This window comes from Thrips palmi, unplaced genomic scaffold (genome assembly GCF_012932325.1).
Source record: "Thrips palmi isolate BJ-2018 unplaced genomic scaffold, TpBJ-2018v1 HiC_scaffold_18, whole genome shotgun sequence".
NCBI classification, from domain to species: domain Eukaryota; kingdom Metazoa; phylum Arthropoda; class Insecta; order Thysanoptera; family Thripidae; genus Thrips; species Thrips palmi.
In genome coordinates, this window is record NW_023144627.1 from 16,634,755 (window position 1) to 16,655,461 (window position 20,707).

Genomic DNA, 20,707 nt, shown 5'->3' on the forward strand with positions numbered 1-20,707 from the left:
CCGCCTCCAGGTAGCCAAGCAGACGACGGGCCGTGTGTCGTCCCGGCCAGACGATAAACGGTAATGGCGACACTAATTAGTGCTCCTGTCTCTCTCGCACTCGCGAGCCGTTCCCTTCGAGTGCGAGAGAGACGGAGAGGCACACGGCCGCGGTCGGCGCGGTGCGTCACCGCCAGCCAGCCACCTCGCGGCCCGGCGGCCCCGCGGCCCGGCCTAGGAGGTCTGCTGGGGTCAGGGCAGCCCGCAGGCTGATTCCGAGCGGAAGGCCCCGTCGCTCCGTCTCTCTCGCACCCACACGAGCCGCCCCACGAGAGCGAGAGAGAGAGAGAGAGAGACAGGCATGGGCAGGCAGGCACCCGCATGATGTCATCATCCACATGCCGCAGGCTCCGCATCAGGCTCCGCAGCCAGACTGCTGCCGGTACTCTTCCAAGGCGACTGACTCCTCCCTCTCTCTTCGCCTCGCTCTTCCCGACCACGCCAGAGCACCCACACTATAAAACGTTGCAGTTTTACAGCGGGCTTGCACCGGGCACGAAAGGCCCGGCCACTGTCCTGGGCCTGCCGCTTCCGTTGGCTTTTAACCTCTCCCCCTCCCCTCCTTCTGCTTTGGGCGGGGCTGGACTTGGCCCTCCGATAAGGAACTCCCTGGCACAGCATCAGCAGAGCCCAGCAGAGCCGAGCAGCGCCAACTGGGAAATTTTTACGCCATTAAATCGGCACGTCCGGCTGTGGGGGTCCGGATTGGGGGCGTAGAAGACGGCGGCGTAGAGGACGACGACGACGACGCGGAGGACGAGGACGGAGGCGGAAGCGTGGCGCCATCCTTCCGCGCCGCCGCCTCGGCGCGACGACGCGACTACTTTGCAAGAGGACGGCGACACGCGAGAGAATGCAATTTCCAAGCTCTTTAGAATGAAAAGTCGTGCCGGGCTGCTTGGCCGCTTCCGAGGCTCTCTGGCGGCCACCACGGCGTCCACCAGTCCCCCTCCGAGCAGACGCTCTCCAAGTGGACAACTGCGCCGCCGCGCCACTCGGCTATTCAAGACTCATCTTCAAATCGAGTCCGTCTCGGCGAGTCTCGGCCGGCCCTGCGAACTGCAGCCTCTTTTCACCGGCCAGCCACTCAAGGTTGGCTGAGCAAAGGCCTGGCTAGCCTTGCTCCTTGCAGCGTGCAGCTACAATGGCCCGTCCGCAACCCAAATGGCAAGCATGACAAGCCCTGCACAGCGGACCGGTCCGTACCGCGAAAAAAGAAGGCAAATAATCCGGGTATTCGAACCCGCTACTTCTCCGTGACGGGTCGCGTCGGAAGCACCTCGCGGTCGGGGGAGCGCTCTCCCAAAACAGCCTCGCGATAAAACGAAAACGATTCCCCAGCCGACGCGGGAAAAAATGGAGCTGCACGACCAGACGAATGGGCAGGCAGGCGGTCGCTCTGTCTCCCTCGCTCACGTAAGGGACGCCCCGTGAGAGCGACAGAGACGGAGCGATTTTTCGGAATGAGGCGGCCACCGACGCCGCCATCGCAGCGCACAGCCCACAGTGGGCCAGAAGACCGGTGGAGGCGGCCAAAATCCCAGACGCGTTTTGAGCTCCTGAGTCGCTAAATGGGACTCGAACCGAATGTGTGACCCCACCATTGGATTGCTCTCCAAACGAGGAATCCATTGGTGGGGTCACACGCTCGATTCGAGTCCTGTTTAGCGACTCTGGAGCTCAAAAAGCGTCTGGAATTTCGGCCGCCTGCACCGGTCATTCGGCCCACTGTGCAGCCGTTTAGCCGCGCGCTGCTCCGCGGGGGCAGCGGGTCACCGCGCTAACGCCGCAACGCCCCAAAGTTTCTTCTCAAAGAAGATAACGGCCGCTGCAGGTGGCGTCCTGGCGGCTCGGAGCCGCGTCTGCAGCTGGGGCCTAATGGACAGGCGTTTAATGGCTCCGGGCTTCAGCGTGCTTCGGCCGTGCTTCGGCGCGTCCGGGTCGCCAAGGCGTCGCCCGCCGTGCACAAACCACGTAACGGCCTCCAAGTTCGGCGCTTAAGCCGGCGATGACGCGCACCAGGCGCCAGTGGCGGAGCCACAGCTGAACAGTGGGCCAGAAGACGGTGGAGGCGGCCAAAATTCTAGACGCGTTTTGAGCTCCAGAGTCGCTAAACAGGACTCGAACCGAACGGGTGACCCCACCAATGGATTCCTCGTTCGGAGAGCAATCCATTGGTGGGGTCACACGTTCGGTTCGAGTCCTATTTAGCGACTCTGGAGCTCAAAACGCGTCTTGAGTTTTTGGCCGCCTCCACCGGTCTGTGCGCGGAAGAACATGACGCGAAATGAGCTGCTGCCGCTCCTCCAGCGAGTCCCGTTCGGATGATAAGAATTTCCGCGTTCTGGCGAGCTGGTTCAGACCTAAACACCCCGCCATTAGCAACTGGGGCAACTAGTCACACACCGCGGCGCCGTGCCGTGCCGCAGCCAGCCGGAGCAGAACCCCGCCGACATCGTGTGCGGCATCATGCTGCCCTACGCTCCGCACCAGAACGCACTGTAAGCCAGGCGAACAAGGCGGTGGCGGCGGTGCGGCGGGGCAGACCCATGACTCACCAAACATCCTGCAGTGCAGCAGGCTTCCGACGTAAATACCGAACGCGCCCCATTGGAAAGCACTGAGGCAAAAGTTTGCTGGTGTGTTGGGTCGGGGTTGGTGCACGCCACGCGCGGCGCCTAACTTGTCCCTTGTCTCGGTGCTGGCCAACAAGTCCGCAATCCGATAGAGTCGCACGTGCGCCTCAACTCGATGACTCGATTAGTGCGGGCCCAAAAAGTTGGCGCACTGTTTGCCGGACCCGGTCGAGCACCACACATCACGGCCAGCGACTTTTCGACCTCGCACAGTGGGCCTGAATACCGGTGGAGGCGGCAAGCGTCTTGAGTTTTGCCCGCCTTCACCGGGCTTCTGGCCCACTGTGTGTCGTCAAAGCACTCTCGCCCTCCGATTTGTCGACTTTGACACAGGCGGCAGCCGTTTTTGATGCTTCCGTCGGGTGATTCTCGGCTTCTTCACGACCGCGCATCCATTCGGGCCGCCCTGGGCCTCCTGGGGCCGCACATATTCCGAGTCCCGCGCGACATCAAAGTGCCTGATGCACTGCAAAGACGGGCCGCCAGCCCAGCCCCGCTCAGCAGCGGCGGCAATAACTGATTCAGACTGACAGCGCTAGCGGAGCCCCGTCCCACCCTCCTGCTTCCGAGAGTCTCGCTCTGTCTCTCTCGCACTCATGGGGCGTCCCGTGTAGGTGCGAGAGAGACAGTGCAACGAGAACGACTCTGGGCGCGCCTCGGCGGGGTTCGTTTCGTTGCCGCTGTATCACCTGGCTGCTTCCTCCCTCGTCCCTCTCGCTGCGAGACAAGGACGGCAGAGCGCGGCGGCGCAGGGGGAGTGAGCGAGAGGGCGCGAGAGGGGCGACCCAATCGAACATGACGCCCCGACAGCACGTTCGGCATGTGTTGCCATCGTCACGAAACCTGTCTGGCTGGGCCAAGGGATGAGGCAGAGGGAAAAGAAAAAAAAGAGAGAGAGGAAGAGACGAACGATAATGCGCCCAAAATGACAGACGTCATACGTTCGTGACTTTATTCACAAGCAGTTTCCCTCCGGGAACGCCACTGCAAAAAAAGAAAACAAGTGTTTTCTGTAACGCCGGAAAACGCAATCCATTTCCGGTGTAACGCGTCCAGTCAACTTTTCTCGGCCGAGCCGTACGTTTCCCTGATGCCTCCCCCGGTGATGTGCCCTTCTCTCTGCCCCTCACCCTTCTCGCCCCAAACCGATAGCCCGTCCATGAACGCCATAAACCTCACAGTCGATGCCGGCGTGTCACACGTGCATCGGCCGTACTTCCCCAAACATGCAGGCTCGTCACTCTGTCACTCTCGCACTCGCGGGGGGGGGGGGGGGGGGGGGGGGGAGCCAGAGAGAGACAGAGAGCGTGCGAAATGAGCCAGCCTGCGCGTAAATCCTTCGACGCGCGTCTATATTCGGGCCGCGGCTTACAATGGGCTGAGGGGCCGAGCGAGCGAGAGAGACAGAGAGTCGACGGCAGCGTCCGGCCGCGGCGAACCTGCGGCCTGCGGGTCAACAGTTGGTCTCCCGAGTCCCAACATCGGCCCAACTTTTAAGGGTTCGTCTGTCGCCGGGGCGGTCGGCCTTTCCAGTGTGGCCTCGCCGCCCACACGCCTCGCTCGCGACAGCCCGGGCTGTGGTTGCTGCTGAATGGCCTGCAATCAGGCTGGGAAACCAAAGGGCCGCACAGTGGCCCAGTGCAGGCGGCCAAAACTCGAAACGCGTTTTGGGTTCCACTGTCACTAAATGGGACTCGAACTGAACGTGTGACCCCACCAATGGATTGCTCTCCGAACGAGGAATCCATTGGTGGGGTCACACGTTCTGTTCGAGTACAATTGGGCCAGAGCATGGACGCGTGCAAGGAGGTGCACCGCGAGCCGCGCCGGCCGCTCCCAAAGTTGAGAAACGGCGTGTGCTGCGCCAAGGCTGCGCCAAGGCTGCGCCAAGGCTGCGCCACGGTAACGGATGGAGTGCGGCGGATAGAGTGGTCCAGCGTGGATCGGTGATGTATGGCTGGCCGGGCCAGCAGTGGGCCAGCACTGGGCCAGCACGGCCAGTGTGGGCTGCCGGGCCGCGGCCCTGAGCGATGACTTGGCCTGATAACGACAGACCAAACCCCGACACAGCCAGCCCGGCAGACCGGCAGCGGCGGCAGCCCGCACGGCACGGACGGCACAGCTTTCACCCCTCACTCACTGGCACGGCCCAGCACACCCTCACACACCCTCGCACACCCTCGCAACTAGCAACAAAAACAACAACAAAAACAGATTGATGGACCAGTCTCAATATGGCTACACTGTAATGAACAGGGGAGCGGGTCACCAGTGGAAAGTCACCCTTTCATCTTGATACTGCACTGAAAAATCAAACAGTCACCCTCTTAACATGATAGCGCCCTCTGTTGTGTTTTTTTTTCAATGACGATTTTTTTTGAGTAACGACATTTTATATTTTTAACTGCCTACAGCCCCGACAGATCGTTAACAATCCCGAAGTGTGCGTGGCCGCCACAAAGGAGATTGCAGACCGCCTCGGAGCGGCGCGGTGCCGTCTCTCTCGCACCCGAGCGGCACGCCGGCACGCCCCACGAGTGCGAGAGAGACAGAGCGAGTCGACCACAGCGCGCGACAAGTGGCTTTGCGTGCGGCCCGACGCGTCGCGCGGCTACCCGCAGCGCGGCCAGCCAGGTGGATTATCAAGCCTCAAGTTTTATTTTATTTTTTCTTGGCCCCCTTTTTTGCGACCGTGACCCCCCCCCCTTTTCCTTCCGCCCCTGGCTTGGAAACGAGTGTAGGGAGTCCGGTGTAGCACCAAGAAAAGCCACGCGACGCACGCATTGAACGGTGCGACACGCCTCGGGCCTGCCTGCCTGCCTGCCCGCCCGGCCACTTTGCATTTGCATATTATCTAGCGCGACTTTACCGTCATTTGCATGACGGCCCACATTGCACACACGACGAAAAAGCGCAGCCCCACACTAAACAAAACAAAAATATTTTAATTTTTCGTTGATTTTTGCTTTTATAGCTATCAGCACGCACGCACGTAAGTGCACTCCCCGTCGCCAATGCCGTACTGTGAAAGCAGTGTGGTGGACGCGACAGGTATTGCGTCCCTGCGGCACACAATTTGGACAAAGAGAGAGAGAGAGAAGTGAAGTGAGTGGTCGCGTACCTGCGAGACGAAATTTCAAGAGGAGGGAATATAATAAAACGCCCCCCGAGGTGTATAATATGTGGAGGCAGCCGCAACCAAGGCGGAAGCGGTCGGGGGGTGCGAGGGGCGGGGGTGTGGGGGGGGAGGGGGCGCAGCAATGCGCAGTGCAGGGGGTGTCGGCAAAGGCCAGAGGTAGTAGGGGTGGGGGCGGCGGGGGCAGCCGGGGCTTGCGCAAGAGTATTGCAGCCAGGACGCGCCGGGCGCTTCGATTGGTAATCGGGCTAATGCTCTTGGCGACGACGCGACGAGATGCATTTAGCAGTGGCGGCGCGAGGGGCACTGGGCGGGGGCAGACGCGTGCACCCCGCGGCACCGCAGCAGTGCATCGCCTGCACCGCGCAGCCCAGTCCTTCCGAACAGTCGAGAGAGAGAGAGAGAGAGAGAGAGAAGAGAGAGAGAGAGAGAGAGAGAGAGACGGAGTGTCAAAGGGCGTCGTGAATTACAGCGATGCAGGCACGCCACGGCACGCCTCGTTACCGGCAGCACAATAAAGGTGCAGATGGTCGCCATGGCAACACATCCATCATTCGCAGGGCAGGCCCGGCAGTGCAGCGCCGCAAAACACCCCCATTCAACCCGCCCGGATTACGCCTCCCGTCACTCTCGGCCGGGGGTGGAGTGGGGCACAGACAACCCCCACGTTGCGGTTAATATCGTCAATTTTAAATTTCGACAAAAAACTTTAAAACTCCCCCTCAAAAAAAATATCAATTTTGGAAATTTCAAAGAATTTTTTTAACATTGAAGTGCATATTTTTAATGCGTTGTATATTCCTTCAAAATTTTTAGATGATTTTTAATTTGGTTCCGAAGTCCCACTCATGACATCAGTCATGGCATCCGTTTTGCTTAACTGTAAGTTGCAAGTACTGTATTCCACGCTCGGTCGCACATGCGCATGCCATGCTGCAGGCAGACGGACACAGTACTCACTTGTGCTACTGCACTGGGGTCTGGAACGGCGGTCGGCATACTCACCTGGGGAAAACAGAAAGCCAACGTTAGCAGTGTGCTCACTCAGGAGCCGATGCAGCGAGGTTCGGCGCTGCTCTCGGTGGTTGTTGATGTTGTTGCTAATGGGCCAGGCAAGGGCAGCAGTACAACAAATCGATGACCGTGCCGACTAACACTGCCCTGCCCCATAATTCAGCGTCGTCGGAAACAAGGGCCGAACTTACCCCCCACCCCACTGGAAAAAGGGGGTGGGGGAGGAAGTGCGCCACATAGACGCACCATCCTTCGCAAAGCATTCGCCAAATAGTTGGGCTCGTTTGTCATTTTCATTTCGACGCGCATGCCGGAGGAGGGGCTGCTGGTCTGGGCCTGCGGTGCAGAGCGGTGCAGAGCGGTGCAGAGTGGCGCTCCCTGTCGCACTCACGGGGCGTCCCGTAAGGGTGCGAGCGAGAGGGCTCTTCCGAACCGCACGGCGCTTCGCCGGCCCCGGCCAAATGCACCATTCTTTATTTATTTCTTATTCCGTTTACTTTCGCCGGCGAGCAGCAGGCAAGCCGAAGCAGGCAAGCAGCCCCCGGCGTGCCCAGGGCGTGCCCGCCTCCCGGGGGGCGGCTGCAAGTGAAGAAGAGGTCGGACGTGGGGCGGGGTGGGGGGCGGGGGAAGGCATTTCCGCTCCTTTGCAGAGACAAACACAGAGTAACACGTTCCCAGACCCCAATCGCTGCGAAAAATAGTCTCGCCCGTTTCCAACGCGACTCGCAGTAGGAGACGACTTCCCCCGCCCGCACCAAGGGGCCGCTTCTAGTTCAACTTTTGCACAGTCCAAATAAAGCCGGCTGAAAGGGTCTGTGCCTCACTGGCGCCCAGTGCTCCCAAATAAGCGAAGCACCAGCACAGTGAAAATTTGTTGTCTTTTGATGACAAAAACGTGGATGATAGTTTCATCACTTTAAAATGATCTCATCACACACTGATGACATTTTCATCAAAGTTCCTTTACCTATGGCAAGGGCGTGACAACAATGTCATCCTTTGTTTTGATGGCATTGTTGTAAGGACAATTAGCCTAGAAATTGTCATCAAAAAAGACGGCTCAAATTTTTACAGAGAGGGCTGCCAACCCCAGCTTGCCGATTGGGCAATAGGCTTTCTCTGAGGTTGGCAACCCTTCCGCTACTAGCCCTACTGGTGCATCGTGGCTGCCGGACGGTCCCCCTGCAGATTTTGGCCTTCGCGCCTTGGGGCCTCGCTGCGCGGCTCCGCGGCGCACGACGCGCGTCAGACGGCTTTATTTATACTGCACAATGTTTGGAGCAGGCTCGCCGGCCGGCCCCGCCCAGTCGAACTAAGGGGGAGCCTGGCCGGGCCGACTGGGGTTGTAAGCTAAGTAAAGATACGGAGGCAGCGCGGAGAGAGGCAGGCCACTGCGGGGCGAGAAGGAAAACGGACCACAGTGGGCCAGAAGACCGGTGGAGGCGGCCAAAATTCTAGACGCGTTTTGAGCACCAGAGTCGCTGAACAGGACTCAAACCAAACGTGTGACCCCACCAATGGATTCCTCGTTCGGAGAGCAATCCATTGGCGGGGTTGAACGCCCGGTTCGAGTCCTGTTCAGCGACTCTGGGGGCTCAAAAAGCGTCAAGAGTTTTGGCCGCCTCCACCGGTCTTCTGGCCCACTGTGCGGACGCAGCCTGCGGCTCTGCGAGATAATTAGCAGTGCCGCCAATTTGGGGCATGCGGCGCGTCGATATCGAAAACGTGACCACGCCGCCAACTTAAAATCAATTTGCCGCCGCTTGCTCCACCTGCCCGCCTCTTGGCTCCAAATTCGACGAGAGGAACAAAAACCGCATTAGCGATTTAACACCGGGCGACTGAGAGTCGTTTCCGTCGCCGTGTCTCCGTCGCACCCACAGGGGCCCACAGGGGACGCGCCGTGCGTGCGAGAGAGACGGAGCGCCGGAAGCGGCCCCCGAATCAGTCTCCAGGGCACCACCTTCGTGGAATATTGATCTGGCAGGACGAAGTTGCGAGCGTACACCAAGTTCCTTGCCACACATCGCAGCCTTTGCAAGCCAGCGGCCCGGCTCGCCCTACCGCCCGCCCTTGCGGCACGCCCCCGAACCAACCATGTCGATGGCTTCCGTCCACCTTTTCCTCTTTCGGAAGGGGCCCCTTAGACTGCTCCGACTGTAGCCCGAGAGCTGCAATTACCACGGAGGGGCTGGGTACTGTTCCACCTGCGTGGCGCTCTCAGCGCGTGGAGCACGCCTGGTCTGGATCATCTGCCTAAAAATAGAAACATTCAAAGAGAGGCTGTGTGTGCACACTGCGCGCCGCGCTCCCCCAGTAGGGCTGGCTGCGGCGCTGGGGCTTCAAAGAGACGCGTCCGACCAATGCGCCAGCCTCCCCTTCCGAGCGCTGCGTCTTTTCGTCGGGGAAACAGCCCTCGATACAAACCAACAGCGACTCTGGAGCTCAAAACGCGTGTTGAATTTCGGCTGCCTCCACCGGTCTTCTGGCCCACCGTGAAGCACCCCCCCCCCCCCCCGAACCCGGAAGGTAATTCACTGCTGAATGAAGCTGCCTTCAGTTGGGGAATGACCGTGGAATGGCTATGGAGTGGAGTTTGGACAGGTGGGTGGCCATTACCACACAGTGACCCTCGGGGCCCGCCCCGCCCCGCCCCGCCCCGCCCCGCCCCAAACAGCCAAACTCGGCAGTGCCGGACCGTGGCCGGACTTGGCAGTGCACTTGCAAAGATACTCACAGAGGGTACACTTTGCAGCGCTTTGCAGGCGGCCCGCCCCGCCGATGGAGTTCCTAAGGCGGTAGGCAATCATGGCAACAGACCTGCTGCAGCCCGCAGGGCCTGATGCCGCCCCAATCCCTTCCAAAGGGCCCAAAGCACCACCAGGGCCTAGCGCCTTAAAGGACCTAAATGACCCAAAGGGACTTAGTTAAATTTGGCGGTCGTTTCTGTACGGTTCCCTTGCCGTCTGACTTTTTTCGTCGAGTCGTGTGGCCGTGCACGTCGGAGTGGCAGAAATCTCGGAAGAGGCCATTAGTGAGTCCCGAGTGTGGCGGGGCTGGGTTCGCTCTGTCTCGGTCGCACCCTCACGGGGCGCCGCGTGAGTGCGAGTGGGACGGGGCGCCCCGTTCGGAGGCACGCGGCGTGACTTCCACGTTAGAGGGGCAGGCATGCGTGCGCCCCGCCTGGCCGGCGCGATGCTCTGAGGCTCTCTGGCCGAAACGCACAAGTCCGAGTGCCGCGTTGCCGCGTTTCCGGGGGAGGGGGTGGAGGGGCCGCGGGAGGGGAGGGGAGGGGGGCTGTCAGCGGCTAGACCGTGAGGCGCGCGCGGCGCGCGGCGGCCGGTAGAGAGGGAATTCCGACAGCCGTTTCCGTCGCTCTCTCGCACTCACGGGGCGTGCCGTACGTGTGCGAGAGAGGCACAGCGACGAAACCGACTCTCGAAATCGCAGTCGGCTAGCCCGCTTCGAAACACCGAGACCCACGGCTCGCCAAAAAAAATCCATCCTCGCCGCGAGCCAAGAACCAATGCGTTGTTAATGAGCGGGGCCGGCCGATGCGCGCGACGACGCGACGCTCTGGCGGTCAGCTGACGCGGCGGACGCGGGGCCAGGGCGCGGGCCAGGGCGCCGCGGCCCGCCGTGCCGCGCCCGGCTTTGTGTCGCGTAGGCATTATTAATAGCGGTACAGCTGGTACGCGGGGCACGCGCGGCATGGGGCGGGGCGGGGCGCGGCGGGGCGGGGGGCCAGCGCAGCGCGTGGGGCGGGCCGGGCGCGGGCAGGCCACACCCTCCAAACCACTGCCCTTCTGGCTGGCCACCCCTTCACACTCCGTCTCACCCACACGGACACACACACACACACACACACAAAGACAAGGCCGCCTCCCTTGGTCTCATTCCGCGCAGGGTGACTGGCACACAATGCGCAATGAGATGCACGCGAGTACTTTGACCGGCCGGCCGCGAAAGAGAGAGAGAGAGAGAGAGAGAGAGAGAGAGAGAGAGAGAGAGAGAGAGAGAGAGAGAGAGAGAGAGAGAGAGAGAGAGAGAGAGAGACGGAACAGAGACTGCTTAGCGCGTTGGAGCGACTCCAAGCCGAAGGCAGGCCAAAGGCTGGCTGCCGAGCGATCTCGCTGTCTCGCTCGCACCGCCAGAGCGATGGCGCGTCCCACGAGTGCGACAGAGACAGAGCGACGACGGAGGCAGCCCGACGCTGGCACACTGGCAGCGCGACGAGCGCGACGCCCGTCACTCCCCTGGGCCTGAGGCCCCGACGCGCGTGCAGCATGCCAAAAACCGCAGGCGAAAAAAATGGGCGGCGCCGAGCGGATTCGAACCCGGGATCTCACCGCTCCGCTAAACAGAGTCAAGGCCGGTGCTGCGCGCTTGGCGCAGGTTCAGGCCGCGCGGCCCGCGCTTCGTTTCGGCCAATATCCTCCAAGAGGGATAGCCAGCCATTCGGCGTGGATACGCCGAATGTGCAGCAAGTTGCCTCACAAAACAACCAGGAGTCTCTCGGCAGCGGGGTAGCGCCGCGCCGCGCCGCGCCGCGGAGTCCGCGCCCATCCATCCGTCGCCTCGCTCCACCGCACGGGAGCAAATTGGAGCGAACAAAAGAAAGAGAGAGAAGAAGAAGAAGGAGGAGGAGAAGAGCCTTGAGCCAAGTCGAAGGACCGCGGCGCAGGCAGGCGTCCTCCTGGACCAACCAGCACACTACTACCTGCTCCTCGCGTCGCCGCCGCACAGTGGGTCAGAGGATCGATGGAGGCGGCCAAAACTCTAGACGCGTTTGGAGCTCCAGAGTCGCTAAATGGGACTCGAACCGAACGTGTGACCCCACCAATGGATTGTAATCCGAACGAGGAATCCATTGGTGGGGTCACACGATCGGTTCGAGGCTCATTCAGCAACTCTGCAGCTCAAAACGCGTCTCGCCTCCACCGGCCTCCTGGCAAATCCAGTGTGCGTCGGCTCAAAGAGGGAAGCGGCTGCCCGCACTGCGAGGCGGATCGATCGCATGGAGATTGCAGCATCAGTTTGATTGGGGGGACGCGGGGACCGGCAGGCAGGCACGCACGTGCGTTCTTGTCTCCCGCCCCTCCTCTCCTGCCCCGCCTAGGCCCGCCGGCCAGCGCGTCCCAGCGCTGTCTGCCGCCCAGACCGGCCCTGACTCTCTCGCACCCACATGGAGAGCCCCGCGAGTGCGAGAGAGACAGCGCGCGGATTACACAGCCGAGGACACAATGGGCGTCATTTTCGCAACGAATAAAACAAGAACGCGATCGGAGTGTATTCCAGATGGCATTGCGTGATGGACGACTCCGGGAACGGGCTGCGCCACTCTGCGCCCACACAGCAGCAGACTCATTCCGCGCCGTCTCTCTCGCACTTACAGGCCGCCGCACGAGTGCGAGGGAGACAGAGCGACAGCTGCCGGCGATCCAGTTTCGACACACCGCGCGCCACCGCCAGCGGCCAGCGACAGACAGCGCCTATTTTATTGTTAATTCGAGATTCCTAGATAAATTTCGGGTCCGCGCCGTTTCTAGTCACGCTCACGACAAGCGGTTCGAAACCGCTCGAAAACAAAGTTGAAGTATACTTACATCCACGGGGGCCGGCATGGCGTTCTGTAGTGCACTCACCTGAAACAAACAAACAGGAAAGTCAGAAAACCGTGCGACAGTGCGACTCGTTGGGTCGGCAAAACACAAGGGAGCGAGAGAGACAGCGCACGGTGGGCCAGAAGACCGGTGGAGGCGGCCAAAACTCCAGACGCGGCCCACTGTGCGGCGGGGTGGATGGAATTCCCCGCGTAGACAGACAGCAGGCGAGTCCCGACCAGGCATTCCACTCCCCAACACATCATCATCGCCGCCCCAATGTACGTCATTTGCGGACAAGGCACCTGGACCGAACCTCGCCGCGTAAAGAGAGCTCTCCATTTCGGCGAAGCGCGAGCGGACGCGTTCCGCGTGTTGGCGCGTCTGTCAGCGACACTGGCAGAGCGACGGGCTGTTCATTCCGGGCAGCCCGTTCGACCGCGCTGTCCCTCCACTCCACTGTCATCTGCCAGAGCCACTTCCACTTCGGGGCGTCGCGTGGACACAGCGTGGACCGCCTGGGCGACCCCTCACAACAGAGGAGCGCCGACGACAATGAAAACAAAGCCTTTGAGGTGCCCTGCCACGCCCCGCCCCCGTGTGCACACACGGTGCGTGTGGCGACCTAGGCAAATATCGCCTGCCAGGTGGAGAGAGAGAGAGCGTACAACACCTCTCGTCAGCCGAACCGCCGGTCAGAATTCAAGTAAAGCGAACCCGCCCGACGAAGAGGCAAACACGCCACGGACAGTGGGCCAGAGGACCGGTGGAGGCGGCCAAAACTCTAAACCCGTCACTGTGCGGAGGTTCCAGCGTCACGGTCCCTTTTAGCGCGCTGCAAACCGCCTTCCTCCTGCAAGTTTAAAATTTGCATGAGGCTCGACTCATTCTCGGTGATGACCCAGATGGGGCGCGCCAAGCGCCTTGCGCCTCGCGCCAACACGGCAGTACACCTGGAGACCCTCCACCTGTGGGGGCGCCTCTTGGCTTGGCACGGGCGTGGCGTGGCGGGGCGTGGCGTGGCGGGGCGTGGCGGGGCCCCAATCAGGGCACAGAGGAATGTTTCCAGCGCGGTGCCCCCGCGTCGCTCAAAAGGCTTCAGAAACCCTCCAGTCAATTCCCTCCCCCCCCCCCCACTCCGCCCCACCCCCCAACCCCGTTTTCGGATTCCGCGCCGCCATAACGCACTCGCTCTGTCTCCGTCGCACCCAGACGGAACGAGCCGTGAGTGCGAGAGAGACAGAGCGACGAATGCTGGCCGCGATGCCGGCGGAGATAGGCAGTCGCCGACGCACGCGGCGGAACGCGGCAAGCGCACGCCACTCGAAGGACTCGAAGCTCTAATTGCCATTTTACCAAGCTGCATTTTTAATTTCGTCGAGACGCGCCATCAAGGCCGCCCAATAGAGCGGGGAAGGCGGGGCCGCCTCCGGACAGCGCTGTCGCCGCGCCGTCTCTCTCGCACTCACGGGCCGGCCCGCAGGGGAGCGAGAGAGACGGACTGCCTGCCGCCCCGCCGGCCGGGTAACGAGGCAAAGCCAATCACCGGCCGAGGGGCCGGGCGCGCTGGGCGCCGGCGCCGCTTTTAACCATTATTTCGCAATCCCGATTAGAAAAAGGCCCGGGCGCCCTCCACCCTTTCCGGCAAGCGAGAGGAACGCGTCGACAGCCCGTCAGCCCTCTCCCTCGGGAGCCAGTGGCGGAGCTGGAGCCGATACAAGACGCCCGCGCACAGTGGACCAGAGGACCGGTGGGGGCGGCCAAAACTCTAGACGCGTTTTGAGCTCCAGAGTCGCTTAATGGAACTTGAACCGAACGTGTGACCCCACCAATGGATTGCTCTCCGAACGAGGAATCCATTGGTGGGGTCACGCGTTCGGTTCGAGTCCCATTTGGCGTCTCTGGAGCTCAAAATGCGTCTTGGGTTTTGGCCGCCTCCACCGGTCTTCTGGCAAATCCGCTGTGCGGCGCTACGCCACCGAGCGACCGAGCATCCCGAGCGGCGACTGCCAAGTGAGCCCTCCTCCTGGACAGTTCCGGCAGCGGCTGGACGGATGGACGCGCGCCGTGCCTCCACGTCCACGACCATCACCGAGGCCGAGACGAGCGACGGCAGCCTCCCGGGTGGCCGCCACCGCCGCCTCCTCCAAGAGGACTCCCCCCTGCAGGGCAGGCCACCGCCTGCCCGATGACTTCCCTACCTCACCGCGCCGCCTCGGCCGCCGGTTATTAATAACCAGAGACACTTGATGGAGGAGCGGACCCTCGTCTCGCGCGGCGTGATAAGGGTTCAAGAGGGAATGCCGGGGAGGGGGGGGGGATGCCCCGCCGTTATGCAAAGCGAGGGCCCGTCGATTTGTGCAGCGTTCGAGTGCGAGCGAGCGGTCTGCCCGTCCGTGTGCGTTTGCCTCTGTGTGTGAGTGTGGACGCAAACTGCACTGGAAACTCGCACACTCCGGCTGGCTGGAGGACGGCACGGCCAAATCAAGTGACCCAGGCCAGCTGTCGCCGAGCCGGCGAGGCCAGAGTGGCCGAGCCCGGATTATTAGGACCAAAGAGACGAACCCGACCGAACCAAACCGCAGTCTAATTAGAAAACGTTTTCATTTCCAAGGGCCGGGCGCCAGTCTGGGCGTTGCAGTGTGGCGCGCGCGCTCGCGGAGCCTCGCGGAGCCTCGCGGTCTGGCGAAGCCTCGGCGAAGCGCCGCTATGCTTCCGCGGCGCTGGGTTCGAATACCGCCAGCCGCGAAAATCCCGACGCGAAATAAAGCTGACACCTTCCGGGTGAGAAAAAGAAGAAAAGAAAAAAGCCTGAACGAGAAAAAAAAAGTTTACATCTATTTAGCAGTGAACACGCGGCCTTTACTGTGCGAGCAGCGTTTTGCCACCCACTTGGATTGCACACACACACACACACACACACACACACAGTCAAGGACAACGAATGAAAGAGCGCGCACGAGTCGTGCGCGCAAAAGTAGGGAGGGGGCGGAACACAGAGAACGCACAGGAAAAGGGGAATAGAGGAGGCGGGCGGACGGACGGACAGACAGACAGGAGTTGCATGTGTAATTGCCCGGCCCACCCCCTCCCTCCGTTTACCTTACATTACAACTGGCGTTTATGGGGCGTCCGCGCGTCCAGTACAATGCAGCAGCGCCGCGCCGCAATGTGCCGTTGTGCAGTGCACTGTGCCGCCGCGCCGCACAGTGGGTCAGAAGACCGATGGAGTTTTGGCCGCCTCCACCGGTCGCTGGCCCACTGTGCGCCGCCTCGTCGATTGGAGGCAAAAGAAATAAACATGGGATTGGCGCGTCCCCGCGTCGCGTTGTCGGCAGACCGGCCGACGCAGCAGCATTGGGGCTGGGCCAGGCTGGCTCGGGAAAGTGATGAAGTGGTGGTGGCGGTGCACTGGAGCGAACACTCGCACTCTCGCACACGGAACGAGAGCTGGTCAATACCACTCGAGACTCGTTGCGCCGCGCTGCCCCGTGTCCACAGTGACACGCTCGCCGGGGAGGGGGAGGGGGAATCAGGTTTGTGGAACGCCAAGCACGCACTGCACGGATGCACGGAACACGAACGGCACGGCATGCAAGCCGGCCGAGCGCCGTGCGGGTAGGCAGCGCCGACGCACGCCTGCATTCTGGTTGCCTACACGGCAGGGGCTCCACGCCCGCGTCTTGTTTTGGCTGCCTCCGCCCACCGTGCTCCGGGGCCACGCCGTGATCATCGCACTCCTGGACCCCCTGGCAGGCCCTCCAGGGCACTTCCGGGGGAACGCAGTACCGCCACCAGTGCTATTGTCTCTGTCGCACTCACCGAGGGAGGGAGAGAGAGACAGAGCCATCATCACAATCACAGTCAGCGCCTTTACCGCGTGAATGGAATACGGCGTCGTTGCGTCGCGATGCACGCGCTTTCTCCCGTTTACAGCGGAGAGAGAGAGAGAGAGAGAGAGAGAGAGAGAGAGAGAGAGAGAGAGAGAGAGAAGGCGCCAGCGAAATGTCACCTGTCGGCCCGAATAACTAGGGCCGGCTGCATGCACTCTGCACTCGCTGGCCGGTCTGCTTGGCTCGGCTCGGCTTGGCTTGGCTCGGCACGGCCTATCGCATGGCCAGCGGACCACGCGTCGCGACCATCTCGCGTGTCGCGTCACCCGATCGCTACGCCATCGGCTTTCACCGTCCACACACACTGCAGTCTGCAGCGGCACTCGGCATGACAAAAGGGTGAAATTCGGCGCAAACAAGACGGTTTGCACAGTGTGGGTGCGAGGCAGCAGAGCGCGGGCCGGCGTGGGGTTGCGTGACCCAGTGAGCACACGGTGAGCAAGCCTCTGTTGGTTCGGGTAGTCGGCCGGGTTCGGGTTCCTTTGGCGGCCCGTGATGGGAAAGGTAAAGTGGCGGCAAGGCAGCCAGCCCCGTTCACCCACACACTCCACCGCAAAAAAAACAAGGAAAACAAGAGAGAGAAAAAGGCACAAGAACCTTTGGTAAGAAGCGCCGCGCTGCCAAAAGGTTGCACTGTACGAGATAAGGCGCCGCCAACTTACTGCTCTTTCCTGGAATAACACACAAGTTCCACCGGTTGCCCCGCGCCCCGAGCGCACGTGCGTCTGTGTCTGTGTGTGTGTTTGTGTGTGTGTGAGCGCGTACTCGTACAGTACACCGCGATAGCGCTGGAGCAACGCAGCAACGCCAAAACGGACGGAGATAGATGGCAGCCGGAGAGGAACGAGGATGGAGTGTTCACTCACTCCGTCTCTCTCTCTCTCTCACACACACACACACACACACACACACACACACACACACACAAACACACACAGAGTCCGTTTCTTCGGAACCGCGGCGCGCGCTCACTACACCATAAGGCCCGGCGTGTTCGGCGGCGCTAAAATCGCGCCTGGAGGCGCGAGGCTGCGCGAGGCGCGCGAGATGGCCGTTCGAGCATTACTTTGACTTTCGCGCCGCGGCGCTGGAGTACCCGGCAGTGTGCCGTGCAGTACGCTGCAGCCAGTCGTCATCGGCGCGCACCTCGTAACGCTGCAGTGGCGCTGCAGTCGGTGCGGTGCAGGCTGCAGCCAAACAAACCGCACCGCGCAGAGAAAGCAGCGTCGCAGCGTCCCGTGGGGTCAATCGGGACGCACGCCAGCAGTCCCTTCCCGTCTTCCAGCAATCTTTATTCAGCGAGCTTCCAGTGGTCCCCAAGGCGCCTTTGCAGTGGACTTCTGCAGGCTGCCAGCAAGCTTCCAGTGGACTCCTCCAGGCTTTCAGCAAGCTTCAAGAAGACTTCTCCAGGCTTTCGGCAAGCTTCCAGTTGGCTCCTCCAGGCTTTCAGCAACCTTCCAGTGGACTTCTACAGCCTTCTATGAAGCTTCAGGGGGACCGCTTCGGTCACTCAGCAAGCTTCCAGAGGCGCTTTCTTCCAGGATTCCTCCAGGATGCTTCCAGCCAGCCTCTGGAACAGGGCGCCAACACCGCATTTGCCTGCGGATTGGGCGCGGCCTCGGCCAGGCCTGGCAGCTCGGCGCGAAATTTGCCTTTCCTCCTTGGCAATGCGCCTCGCGGCTCCTCGCCTCCGCCTGCCTCGTCTGTGCCACCGCGGAGGCGGCAGCGGCGGCAGCGGCGGCCGCGTCAGGAGAGCCGAAATTGGATTAAGTCAGACTCGGTAAACCGGAGCGAGATACACCCTGACAGAGGCACGGCACAGCACTGCGTATAGCACTGCGCGGGGCGGATTGCCTTCGAGGCGCAACATATTCACACGCGCGCGCGAAAAAAAAGCAGCGGCGGCAACAATAACAAACACCCACCGAGGAAGAAAAACATCAACAGAACCGGTCGCGTTGACACGCCATATGAAACAGGAAGGAGTTTCCTCGAAAAGGAGGGAAACGTGCGAGGTGTGTGTGTGTGTGTGTGTGTGTGTGTATGTGTGTGTGTGTGTGTGTGTCCGCCGGCTTGTCGCAATGGCGTCCACCGCGTTGGACCGGAGGCTGGGGGCCGCGGGGGCCGTTATTCAATCGTCCTGGGGGCACCGGCGGGGACCCGAGAGTCCAGGGAGACGGGACGAGGCAACCCCACTGGCGGGCGGGGCGCCGGGCCGGGGGTGGCCGGCAGCGCCTCGGGCCCCGCTGCGGCCGTGAGGCATTTCGACAATTTCCACGGCGCAGGAGGACGCCAGCGACGCCTGCGAGGCAGGGACTTGGCACCACCGCGACGACGCCTGGGCCGACGCCTGGACGCCTCCCTGCAGACCCTGCGGACCTCCGCGACGACACGCACAATGGGCCGACGGGCCGACGCTTTCACAGAGATGAGACTGAAACAATGGTTTAGAGGACCGGCTTCCTGTTCGGCCGCGTGCCGTGCCAGTGGCGTGGCAGTGGCGTGGCGTGCCCGGGGCGGTATCGCAACGCCCGGCGCGGCGGCGGCGCGGCCCGGTGGCGGTGGCACAACGCAGTGTCCCTGGGAGCCACCGCGGGGCAAGCCCAGGCAAGCCCAGGCAAGCCGAGCCGCGGAATCTGCCTGCCCGGATTGACTCGGGATCACGTTCGCGGCGTTTCGGGTGACTACGACATTGTTTTCGCGCCTTGGGAGGCCGCTCCGTGATTCCAGGCTTCCAGGACTCGGCCCCGTTCCAGTGCGGGCGGCTGGAGTCTGGAGTTCCAGCCGTGGCTCCAGCCGGGGCTTCAGCCGCCCGTCCGATGGCCGTGCGATAAACCCTGCGGAGCCGCAGAGCCGGGCTTGGGGCTTGTCAGGTGGCTTGATGAGGCCATCACCTCGGCGATGACGGCCCGTAAAGCCTCGTCACGTCCACGTCACATGTTTCTTTGTCACATCGTCGTCACGTCCTGGTCACGTCACATGTTTCTTTGTCACATTCCTCGTCACATCGACGTCACGTCCTGGTCACGTCCGCGTCGCGAGAAAGTCGTACGGCAATAAAGGAAGGACGATGTCTCGATATGCAAATGGCGCGGTCGCGACTTTAATTAAAGGAGTAACATAAAAATCAGGAAGGAGAGGAAACGGTTGAGGGGAAGGGGTGGGGGGAGGCATTCCCGCGGCGGCCGTTCCCTCCAGGCCCTTCCAGGCCCTCCGAGCCCCGCGGCCGTCCGTCCGGTCGGATCAATATCGTGTGTCCGAGACGGCTTTCTTGTCGAGTTATTATCCGGTTGTCCGTGCCGAGCCACACACAGGGACGGCTAATTCTGCGCCGTCTTTGTCCTGGGCCGTGCCGGGCCGTGCAGAGCAAGGGGTACTAACTCAAGATAATCATTGCACGTCTAGTTGGTAATCAGTGAAATAATCAACATCATCCAATGAAATAATGACAATCATACTTTCGGGGATTCAATCACTTTTGACCATTTTTGCGAGACCACTGCTCCCAAACTATCAGCGGTCAAAGCCTTCCCGATGCGGGGCATAAAAGAGTAGGGTCTTCAGAATAGTAAGGCGTTGAGGGAGGCCTTTGACCGCAACTAAATTGAATGCAGTGACCGCTCAAAGTCAGCAAAAACGGTGATTTTCTAAAATTCATTCATTTTTTGACCATTTTTGCGAGACCTCTGCTCCCAAACTATCAGCGGTCAAGGCCTTCCCGAGGCGGGGCATAAAAGAGTAGGGTCTTCAGAATAGTAAGGCGTTGAGGGAGGCCTTTGACCGCAACTAAATTGGATGCAGTGACCGCTCAAAGTCAGCAAAAACGGGGATTTTCTGAAATTCTTTCACTTATTGACCATTTTTGCGAGACCACTGCTCCCAAATTATCAGCGGTCAAAGCCTTCCCGAGGCAGGGCATGAAAAAGTAGGGTCTTCAGAATAGTAACGCGTCGAGGAAGGCCTATGACCGCAACTAAATTTGACGCACTGGCTGCCCAAAGTCACCAATATTAAATTTCCGACACTAACAGCTTTCTGAGGTGGGCGCTCAAATAATCCCCAATATTTCCCAATTATCAACATAATAACCGCCTATAATCAATGATAAGTAATAAAATAATCAAAAGAAATCACATGTAATCATACTCTAAATATAATCAGTGTACATGAAAATCTTGAGTTGGTTACCCCTTGGTGCAGAGCGTTACGCGGCTGGTCCGCCTAGCGCGTCCACAGGCTAGCCGCGGCTTGCGAGGGCCCTGATCAGTCTTTGTTGAGTCATCAGGACGGGCTGGTCTGGTCCGGGCTCGGCCTAATTGTCTCGTACCGCGGTGCATCTTATTAGGCATTGTTCCATCCCTCCGCTCCGTCCCTCCGTCCCACGGC

The 20,707-nt window shown here is 61.0% G+C and overlaps 1 protein-coding gene across 34 annotated transcripts in view; it reads right to left on the minus strand.

Annotated features, from left to right (window-relative positions):
* The window catches only part of LOC117644419 (RNA binding protein fox-1 homolog 3-like), a 177,527-nt gene that overhangs the window by 33,978 nt on the left and 122,842 nt on the right, over positions 1-20,707 (minus strand). For 23 of the 34 annotated variants that reach the window (XM_034383886.1, XM_034383875.1, XM_034383894.1 and 20 more), the window contains 2 exons: positions 12,432-12,470; positions 6,772-6,816 (listed from right to left, as the gene is read on the minus strand). The exons of 4 other annotated variants lie outside the window; for them this stretch is intronic. In XM_034383886.1, coding sequence (XP_034239777.1) covers positions 6,772-6,816; positions 12,432-12,470 — 84 coding nt within the window. The remainder of the gene's footprint in view (positions 1-6,771; positions 6,817-12,431; positions 12,471-20,707) is intronic. 7 more of the 34 variants (XM_034383893.1, XM_034383887.1, XM_034383877.1 and 4 more) reach the window with 2 other exon arrangements.